The sequence below is a fragment of the Oncorhynchus nerka genome, linkage group LG24 (assembly GCF_034236695.1).
Source record: "Oncorhynchus nerka isolate Pitt River linkage group LG24, Oner_Uvic_2.0, whole genome shotgun sequence".
In the NCBI taxonomy this organism is placed as follows: Eukaryota; Metazoa; Chordata; class Actinopteri; order Salmoniformes; family Salmonidae; genus Oncorhynchus; species Oncorhynchus nerka.
Window position 1 is genome coordinate 43,440,436 of NC_088419.1, and position 11,289 is coordinate 43,451,724.

General features: G+C 44.6%; 1 protein-coding gene across 1 annotated transcript in view; it reads left to right on the plus strand.

Annotated features, from left to right (window-relative positions):
• Positions 1-1,697: 1,697 nt before the first annotated feature.
• Positions 1,698-11,289, plus strand: part of LOC135564238 (utrophin-like) — a 71,679-nt gene continuing 62,087 nt past the window's right edge. The window contains exon 1 of the mRNA XM_065008494.1: positions 1,698-1,799. Coding sequence (XP_064864566.1) covers positions 1,698-1,799 — 102 coding nt within the window. The remainder of the gene's footprint in view (positions 1,800-11,289) is intronic.

The following is an 11,289-nucleotide window of genomic DNA, read 5'->3' on the forward strand; positions in this document are numbered from 1 at the left end:
TACGTTGGAGTTGCTAGCCAAACATTGCTGTAAGTGCACGTGAACATTATGCTAGTTCCCAAGGGGGTTCATATATGCTTTTGCTAACGGTCTTATTGGAAACTCAGTGCCGTCAGTGGAGTAACTGGCCTAGCTAACGGTATTCCCTTCTGTAATTACCTTAGAAGAATCAATACTGTGTGGGATGAGTGAAAAAACGTATGCTCACCCCCAATTTCAGATCTGGCTACGTAAAAATCTTCACAAAGCACAATGATCATTTTGCTTTCTCACATGTTTTACTGAGCGTGAGTGTGCCTTTGTGTGTATGATGTACTGTATGTGTATGTGGGTCATTTGTGCGTGCCTCTTATCTCTGTGTGTGTCCTGTATTTATAAGTCATGGGGAACTGAGATGAGGCAGTCCTCGTGTCAGAGGGTTTTGTCTGTCGCGCTGGGGGAGTCCTTAGGTGAAGACACAAGGGTTCAGATCGTGAGTGCAGGAGAAAGTAATGTTTCTGAATCTATTAACACAGCAAATTACAGATGCTACTACTGCATTAATTCCTTTCCGCACGTCTTTGTTTCTCTTTCATTCTCTATCCCTTACTTTTTATTCTCTTTATATTCCCTCTTTCATGCCCTCACCAACTGTACTTCCATGCACTCACCCTTTTATCTGCTTCTGTCTTTGCTTCCCTCTCTTCCCTCTCTTCCCTTCTCTCTCTCGCTCTCTCTCGCTCTCTCTCAGGTGTCTCTCTCTTGGCTTTTAATTATCTCCCTCCTTCCTTGTTCCCATATCAGACTGCTCTCTCATCCCTCTGTATCTGTGTCAGAGCATATCATTATGTCTGGGACACTACACACACACTGCTGCTCCTGCTTTGTGCGAGCTGCACGCTGTGCATCTCACTGGTGCTCTCTCTCTCTCTCTCTCTCTCTCTCTCTCCCCTTCTCCCTCACTTTCACTCTCTCCCTCCATCCCAGTCAGCCGCCCGCTCTGGCTGGTGTAGTGTCATTCCCTCCCTACAGCTGAGGGAGCTTCTGTCTTCTGTTAACACAGCGCTCCTCATCCCCCCTCTCTCCCCCTTCTCTCTCTGTGTTGTCCGCATGGAGGGCTTTCCGCGGAGCGCCACAGCCTTTATCCCACTCCAGTCTCTGGCTTTACAGTGAGCCGTGATCGGCTCCTTCAGAGCAGCTTCTGCCTCCCTCGCTCATCCTTCTTCTCTTGGTTTGCTATGTCGGCAGATTTTTCTCTTTTGCTTTTCTTTTTCTTCGTTGACCCCTGGCTTCTAAAGGGGTAACCACAGAGTGACATCTCTTTTTGGAGTAGTATTGTACCCTGGTTTGCGTGTGTGTGAATGAGAGTGTTTCAGCCTGCTTAAATGCCTGAGCACGAGTGTGAGGGTGCATGAGGGGAGAGTGTGAGGGAGATTGTGTGTGTGAGAGAGAGAGAGAGAGAGAGAGAGAGAGTATTTGCTGTAAGAGTGCGCATGTGCCGTGATTGACCGCGCACTGTGTGTGTGCCAGTATATACGCTTTTGCGGGGGCATGCCGGGTCGGAGTGTGTGTCTCAGACAGTGTGTGTGTTCACGTCACTCTGTGACTGCTGTGGTGCATCTCTGGGGGGAGGAGGAGGATAGGATATGAGCGGGCCTGGGCAGTGCTAGAGGGCCATGCAGACTCTGAGCAGGCTGCAGACCTGTGGCACTCGTACGATGATGGCCATGGTCCGCACCTCCCTTCAGAAAGTGGTGGTCTTCCTACACAGGCTCCAGAGAATGGCCATCTCATCCCCACGTTATCACAAACTCTGCAAGGTGAGTCACAGAACGAAAGACAGGGAGAGAAAGACGCTCTTTCATTCCTGTTTTCAGTCATTTGTTCATTTGTTTTGTCTGTTCATTCAGTGTTTTGGTTCTGTATTGTGATAGAGTTGATTAACTGTGTGGGTTAGTTTGTTCATCTTTTTGGTTTGGGGCATTTTTATAGCACTTTGTCTCTCAAGAATGCCTAGTTTTATTCATGGCTTTTGATAAAGTTAAAGAGTGAAATACTACTTTTGCTGGTTATTAATTTATAACATTGTTATATGATTATATTACCTCACCTCTTCACCAAGTCCTTTTACATCTCTGAATATTTTGGGGCTTGCATATTTAAATTGTGACTCATGTTTCTGTCAACAACTCTCTCCATCCTGTTATCTGTTTGGGAGAGTGTTGACGCCTGTGGTTGTCACCTCCACAGTGTGTGTCTGCATATTCCTGGCTGGATACGGGACTGATTTACTGCCTCAGCTGCATGTCAAGTAATCAGGCTCTGCTGTGTGTGTGTCCGCTGTGTGTGTGTGTCTGCTGTGTGTGTGTGTGTCTGCTGTGTGTGTGTGTGTGTTTGCTGTGTGTGTGTCTGCTGTGTATGTGCAGGTGTGAGAGCGTGTGTGTTATTGCCTGTGTGTACAGTCTTGTCTCCGCTGTGGTGGAGTAAACACACTAACAAGGTAGAGAAGTTGTGTGTGTGTGTGTGTGTGTGTGTGTGTGTGTGTGTGTGTGTGTGTGTGTGTGTGTGTGTGTGTGTGTGTGTGTGTGTGTGTGTGTGTGTGTGTGTGTGTGTGTAATGTTAGAACGTGTGTGTGTGTGTGAGAGAGAGAGAGAAGGTGCATTGTGAATGCCTGAACCACCATGCACTATGGTATGCAAGCTGTGAGTAAGAGGTACAATGAGTTTGTATTTTTAATAAACTGTAGCCTACTTGTTATTACACTGAAGGATATATTGCGAGGTTGCAAGTGACCGCTTTAGTCAGAGACACTGCAGGGAGTGATGAAATATGGACCAGCTGCTCAGGAGGATTAGAGCTGGCCAGCCGCAAACGCAACTGTTTGTGTGTGTTTTTGTTTAACTATCCTTGCGGGTACCAGAAGTCCTAAACAAGGAAGTCTTAAACAAGGAAAATTCGGACAAGTGGGGACATTTTAACAATCCAATCGAGGAAAAATGCTATTTTAGGTGTTACAGTTAGGGTTAGAAGTTAGGGTTAGGTATAGTTTTATGGTTAGGGTTTGGGGTTAATGTTAGGCACAGGGTTAGTGTTATGGTTTGGTTAAGGGTTAGGGGAAATAGGATTTTGAATGGGAATAAAATATTTAGTCCCCACAAGGATAGCAATACAAAACTGTGTGTGTACAGTGGAACCAATTATCATTAGCAAACGGCTGCAATCACACTTTAACACGCATGTTAGCCTTGTATTTAATTTATTTCATAGTTTCTCCCAAGGCAAATCTCCCTCTTTCTCTCTCCACCTCTCACTCTCACTCTCGCTCTCGGGTCTTTCATTTCTCTTATTTTCATCTCTTGCTATATATTCTCTCTTGCTCCATTCAGGCCGTGTCTGAATACCAACACTTGCGTTCTAAATAGTATGCATTTTAGGTATGGGAAAATATAAGGTTTTATAGTATGTGACATTTCAAGCGCTTTTAAATGGCAGGATGTCATACTCACCTGTAGATTAGTGAGCACAAACAGAAATGTACAGAAACAGAGAAAGTGCATGATAGACATAATGGGAGAGTTTTTTAAAACAGTATATTTCCCTCTTTCACTCGCTGGTTAATTCCCTAGAACAAAGTAGGCACTTGTTCTTTGCTCATTTAACCAACCATCTGTGTTGGTTGAATCTCCATGTGAGCAGCCAACCTCGTCTGATCACTACTCTGTTACTACCATCTCCTGTTAATAACACTCACTCCACACTTTCCTAACTTATCATAATACAGACCTATGCATTCTGCACTTGGCCACTTCCCTTGGGTTGCACCAGTAATTTGTCGCTCGTTTAACCTCCCTTGGGAGGAGCCGACTTACCGTCCTGCACCCAGTGGGAGAATTCCATCATTTTACACTCAATTACCCTCCCCTGGGTCGCATCAGACATTCTGGGCTCGTTGGGCTCACCCTGAGAGGATCAGTCATTCTGGGCTCGTCAGGACTCCCCTGGGTGCGCTCACTGTCTGGCCGGCGGTAACAGTGCTTCTTGATGATGAATGTGCGCTCGGCTTGTTCTCTCTGGGCTTGTCTCGCTGTTACCTGGCTCTCCTACTCAGGAAATAGCCTGGCCTCTGGGCTGACAGTGCTGGCCATAACCCTATACCAGGGATCATCAACTAGATTTACCCGTGGTCCGATTTTTTGAGCGGATGGACAGGGGGTCGGAACATAATTACAAATCATTTGTAGACTACAAATTGACCGGGATCAGAAAAGTTGTGGGGCTCAGTAAAATCACTCGCAGTGTGTGTGTGCGTGTGTGTGATGAGTCTGGTGTATTTGTGCTGGAGAGCGTCGAAGGCCCCGATGGCTATTTGCATTGCACTCAGCTCTGTTCTGTCTGTGTAATCACTGTCTGCAAATATGCTGAAGGGCACTCTGGTCTCAGGAGGAGTGTCCTCTTACTCTCATTACACTTTCTGGGGAGTTTGTGTGTGGTGTGAGAGGGAGAGACAGAGAAAGCAAGACAGAGAGAGAGAAAGTGTGTGTGTATCAGGGAGAGAGAGTGCGCATTAACACTGGCAGATGCCATCTTTAAAATAGCCTAAAGCAGCAATCCATCCAGTTATATTGTCCCTTCAGTCCCCTAGCCCTGTGACTAACACATTGGCCCCTGTTCCTACACCACCCCTCCATTCACCACTCACGCTCAGTTTTACCCCATGCAGGGTGAGTCAACCCTGGGCACGGAGTGCAGCACCTTTGCTTCTCTGCCCTTGTGCTCCACCAGGACCAGGGCCCTGGGTCATTAGTATGCGTTACATCAGTGGCACAGGACCGCAGGAGTGTGGACACGCATCATTCCCCCTGGACTAGGTGGCCAGGTCGGGCTGTTTGTCTTGAAACACACATTCTTACACTCAACACTAACTTGCACGCAACACACACACAGCTATGCTACACAATGCAAGGTGACATAGTGATAAGTTGTGAGAGAAAATGATATGATAACAAATTCAGAAGTACCAATCATTTGAATTAATTTACCAACACTCAGAAAGGCCAAGGACAATAACTTGAAATGAAGCACTGATTTCTGCCATACCCACATCAATGGTAAACATTTACATTTAACATTTAAGTCATTTAGCAGACGCTCTTATCCAGAGCGACTTACAAATTGGTGCATTCACCTTATGACCTCCAGTGGAACAATTACTTGATCTTCCCGGATTTGATAATTGATTTATGTCTCAAATAATAACTAAAAACTAATTGATTTCAACTGTCACTCAAGTTATAAAGTGTCCATTACCTTAAGTGAATGCATTACAATGGAGTGTCGTAAATGAATTTGAATGCTTTATACACAATATTTACAAAAGTATGTGGACATGCCTTCAAATTAGTAGATTCGGCTATTTCCGCCACACACGTTGCTGACAGGTGTATACAATCGAGCACACAGCCATGCAATCACCATAGACAAACATTAACAGTAGAATGGCCTTACTGAAGAGCTCAGTGACTTTCAACATCATAGGATGCCACCTTTCCAACAAGCAGTTCGTAAAATGTCTGCCCTGCTAGAGCTGCCCCAGTTAACTGTAAGTGCTCTTATTTTGAAGTGGAAACGTCTAGGAGTGAGTTGTGAGGTGTGTGTGTGTGTGCGTGTGTCTAGGAGCAACGATGACTCAGCCGCCAAGTGGTATCCAATACAAGCTCACAGAATGGGAGTGTCGAGTGGTGAAGCACATAGCATGAAAAATTGTCTGTCCTCGGTTGCAACACACACTACCGAGTTCCGAACTGCCTCTGGAAACAACGTCAGCACAATAACTGTTCGTCAGGAGCTCCATGAAATGGGTTTCAATGGCCGAGCAGCTGCACACAAGCCTAAGATCACAATGCCAAGTCTCGGCTTGAGTGATGTAAAGGTCACCGCCATTGGACTCTGGAGCAAACTGAAAGCACATACCACTGCATTTAATCATGGCGAGACGACTGGAAGCATAGCCGAAAAAAACTGTGTAGTTATTCCCTTAACTGACTTGCCTAGTTAAATAAAGGTAAGGCAATCAAACAAGCAAAGTGTCAGTATAGAGACAAAGTGGAGTCGCAATTCAACTGCTCAAACACGAGATGTATGTGGCAGGGTCGACAGACAATCATGGATTACAAAAGGAAAATCAGCCCCGTCACAGACATCGACGTCTTGCTCCAAGACAAATTAAACAACTACTTTGCGCGCTTTGACGACAATACAATGCCACTGACACGGCCCGCTACCAAAGACAGTGGGGTCTCCTTCTCTGTGGCCGACGTCAGCCGGCCCAGGCAGCATCCCTAGGCGTGTCCTCGGAGCATGTGCAGACCAGCTGGCTGGCGTGTTTATGGACATATTCAATCAATCCCTATCCCCAGTATGTTGTCCCCACATGCTTCAAGATGGCCACCATTGTTCCTGTTCCCAAGAAAGCTAAGGTAATTGAACTAAATGACTATCGCCCGTAGCACTCACTTCTGTCATCATGAAGTGCTTTGAGAGACTAGTCAAGGATCATATCACCTCCACCCTACCTGTCACCCTAGACCCACTCCAATTTGCTTACTGCTCTAAAAGGTCCACAGATGATGCAATCGCCATCACACTGCACACTGCCCTATCCCTTCTGGAAAAGAGGAATACCTATGTAAGAATGCTGTTCATTGACTACAGCTCAGCATTCAACACCTTTGTACCCTCCAAACTCATCATTAAGCTTGAGAACATGGGTCTCACCCCGCCCTGTGCAACTGGGTCCTGGACTTCCTGACGGGCCACCCCCAGGTGGTGAAGGTAGGAAACAACATCTCCAGTCCGCTGATCCTCAACACTGGGGTCACACAAGTGTGCGTTCTCTGCCCTCTCCTGTACTCCCTGTTTACCCACGACTGCGTGGCCATGCACGCCTCCAACTCAATCATCAAGTTTGCAGACGACACTACAGTGGTAGGCTTGATTACCAACAACGATGAGACAGCCTACAGGAAGGAGGTGAGGGCTCAGAGTATGGTGTCAGGAAAATAACCTCTCACTTAATGTCATCAAAACACAAGAGATCGTGAACTTTCGTAAACAGCAGAGGGAGCACCCCCCTATACACATCGAAGGGACAGTAGTGGAGAAGGTGGAAAGTTTTAAGTTCGGTGTACATACTGAAACGGTCCACTCACATAGACAGTGTGGTAAAGAAGGCACAACAGAGCCTGTTCAACCTCGGGAGGCTTAGAAAATGTGGCTTGTCACCGAAAACCCTCAATAACTTTTACAGGTGCACAATTGAGAACATCCTGTCGGACTGTATCACCGCCTGGTATGGCAACAGCACCACCCACAACCGCAGGGCTATCCAGAGGATGGTGCGATCAGAACAACGCATCACCAGGGGCAAACTACCTGCCCTTGAAGACACCTACAACACCCAATTTCACAGGAAGGCAAAAAAGATCAGCAAGGACAATAACCATCCGAGCGTCTACCTGTTTACCCCGCTTCCATCCAGAAGGCAAGGTCAGTGCAGGTGCAACAAAGCTGGGACATAGAGATTGAAAAACAGCTTCTATCTCAAGGCCATCAGATTGTTAAACAGCCACAGAGAGGCGGCTGCCTACCTACAGACTTAATATCATTGGCCACTTCAATAAATGGAACACTAGTCACTTTAATAATGCCACTTTAAGAATGTTTACATATCTGTCATTACTCATCTCATATGTACAGCTGAAGTCAGAAGTTTACATACACCTTAGCCAAACACATTTTAACTCAGTTTTTCACAATTCCTGATATTTAATCCTATTAAAAATTCCCTGTCTTCGGTCAGTTAGGATCAACACTTTATTGTAAGAATGTGAAATGTCAGAATAATAGGAGAGAGAATTATTTAGTTCAGCTTTTATTTCTTTCATCACATTCCCAGTGGGTCAGAAGTTTGCATACACTCAATTTGTTTCTGGTAGCGTTGCCTTTAAATTGTTTAACGTGGGTCAAACGTTTCGGGTAGCCTTCCACAAGCTCCCCACATATAAGTTGGGTAAATTTTGGCCCATTCCTCCTGACAGAGCTGGTGTAACTGCTCGCACACCCTTTTTCAGTTCTGCCCACAAATGTTCTATAGGATTGATGTCAGGGCTTTGTGATGGCCACTCCAATACCTTGACTTTGTTGTCCTAACCCATTTTGCCACAATTTTGGAAGTATGCTTGGGTCATTGTCCATTTGGAAGACCCATTTGCGACCAAGCTTTAACTTCCTGACTGATGTCTTGAGATTTTGCTTCAATATATCCACATAATTTTCCCCTCTCACGATGCCATCTATTTTCTGAAGTGCATCAGTCCCTCCTGCAGCAAAGCACCCCCACAACATGATGGTGCCACCCGCGTGCTTCACGGTTGGGATGGTGTTCTCTTCGGCTTGCAAGACTCCCCCTTTGTCCTCCAAACATAATAATGGTCATTATGGCCAAACAGTTCTATTTTTGTTTCATCAGACCAGGGGACATCTCCAAAAAGTACAGTCTTTGTCCCCATGTACAGTTGCAAACCGTAGTCTGGCTTTTTATGGCGTTATTGGAGCAGTGGCTTCTTCCGCTGTGCGGCCTTTCAGGTTATGTCGATATAGGGCTCTGTTTACTGTGGATATAGATACTTTTGTACCTGTTTCCTTCAGCATCTTCACAAGGTCCTTTGCTGTTGTCCTGGGATTGATTTGCACTTTTGCGCACCAAAGTACTGTCACGACTTCCACCGAAGGTGGCTCCTCTTCTTGTTCGGGCAGCGGTGGTCGTCACCGGTCTACTAGCTGCCACCGATTCCCTTTTCCTTTTCTGTTGGTTATGTCTGTATTAGTTTCACCTGTTTCTTGTTTGGGGTTTGGTTCAGGGCTATTTAAGCCTTCTATGCCCACCTGCTTTGTGCGGGCTTGGTTCTCTGTTCTGTTTGTGGATGGTTGTGTGTCATTATTTCGCCTGTTGTTTTTGGCGTGACCTGTCTTACCGGAATAAATACGTTTTTCCCTAAACCTCTGCTCTCTGCGCCTGACTCCTCACCCACCACTCCTAGCTCCGTGACAAGTACGTTCATCTCTAGGAGACAGAACGTATCACCTTCCTGAGCGGTATGACGACTGCGTGATCCCATGGTGTTTATAGTTGCGTAATATTGTTTGTACAGAAAAACGTGGTACCTTCAGGCATTTGGAAATTGCTCCCAGGGATGAACCAGACTTTTGAATGTCTACAATTTTTTTCTGAGGTCTTGGCTGATTTGTTTTGATTTTCCCATGATGTCAAGCAAAGATGCACTGAGTTTGAAGGTAGGCCATGAAATATGTCCACAGGTACACCTCCAATTGACTGAAATTATGTCAATTAGCATCAGAAGCTTCTAAAGCCATGAGATCATTTTCTGGAATTGCCCAAGCTTTTTAAAGCCACCGTCAACTTAGTGTATGTGAACTTCTGACCCACTGGAATTGTGATACAGTGAATTATAAGTGAAATAATCTGTCTGTAAACAATTGTTGGAAAAATTACTTTTGTCATGCAGAAAGTAGATGTCCTAACCAACTTTCCAAAAGTCTAGTTTGTTTAACAATAATTTTGTGGAGTAGTTGAAAAAATGAGTTTTAATGACTCCAACCTAAGTGTATGTAAACTTCAGGACACCGTATCTCCTCCGGTCTAGGACCGGATATTTTCGTTGAGTTTCTAGCCGGACAGCTAATGATCTTTACATCGCCTCCTGATGAATTTTATCGCTTATTAACGTTTACTAATACCTAAAGTTGCATTACAAACGTATTTCGAAGTGTTTTGTGAAAGTTTATCGTCGACTTTTTGAATTTAAAAAAATGACGTTACGTTTTGAAACAATGTTTTTTTCGTTTATCACACAGTCTACATATAACGATATCTAGGCTTTATATGGACCGATTTAATCGAAATAAAGACCCAAATAGTGTTTATGGGACATCTAGGAGTGCCAACAAAGAAGATGGTGAAAGGTAATGAATGTTTTCTATTTTATTGTGCGGTTTGTGTAACGCCGAAATGCTAATTATTTTGTTTACGTCCCCTGTGGGTCTTTTGGGGTGTTGCATGCTATCAGATAATAGCTTCTCATGCTTTCGCCGAAAAGCATTTTAAAAATCTGACTTGTTGCCTGGATTCACAACGAGTGTAGCTTTAATTCGATACCCTGCATGTGTATTTTAATGAACTTTTGAGTTTTAACTAATACTATTAGCATTTAGCGTAGCGCATTTGCATTTCCAGAGCTCTAGTTGGGACGCAAGCGTCCCGAGTAGAAGCAACAGGTTAATCGATAATATTTCAAACGGGACTGAGAGAAAATGTCTGCTCGAAGCTGTTGCGCATGCAAAACGCTGCTGGCACCCAGCCATACAATGACGCGATGTGATTTTTCTCGCAAATTTTTCAAAATAGAAGCCTGAAACTGTGTCTAAAGACTGTTCACACCATGGGGAAGCCATAGGAAAAGGAATCTGGTTGATATCCTTTTAAATGGAGCGAAGGCAGGCTATGGAACAGAGAGCTTTCAGGAAAAACAGCACTTCCGGGTTGGATTTTCCTCAGGTTTTTGCCTGCAATATCAGTTTTGTTATACTCACAGACAATATTTTGACAGTTTTGGAAACTTTAGTGTTTTCTATCCTGATCTGATAATTATATGCATATTCTAGATTCTGGGCCTGAGAAATAGGCAGTTTCATTTGGGTACGTTTTTCACCCAAACTTCAAAATACTGCCCCCTAGTCTCAGGATAGCAGCAAATGATTTTGGGATGTGATGCTCGACGAGCAGGTGTCCACATACTCATGGTCATGTAGTGTATTTAGTTGAGTAGTAAGAGAATTTATTCAGTGACATACCGGTAGATCTATTACATTACGAATAGCTTACAGTGCCTTCGAAAGTATTCACACCCCTTGACTTTTTCCAAATGTTGTGTTACAGCCTGAATTTAAAATTGATTAACTTCTTGGATATAGGGGGCGCTCTTTTAATTTATGGATAAAAAAACGTTCCCGTTTTAAAACAAGATATTTTGTCACGAAAAGATGCTCGACTATGCATATAATTGACAGCTTTGGAAAGAAAACACTCTGACGTTTCCAAAACTGCAAAGATATTGTCTGTGAGTGCCACAGAACTAATGCTACAGGCGAAACCAAGATGAAATTTCATACAGGAAGTGCCCCAGATTTTGAATGCGCTGTGTTCCAATGTCTCCTTATATGGCTGTGTATGGG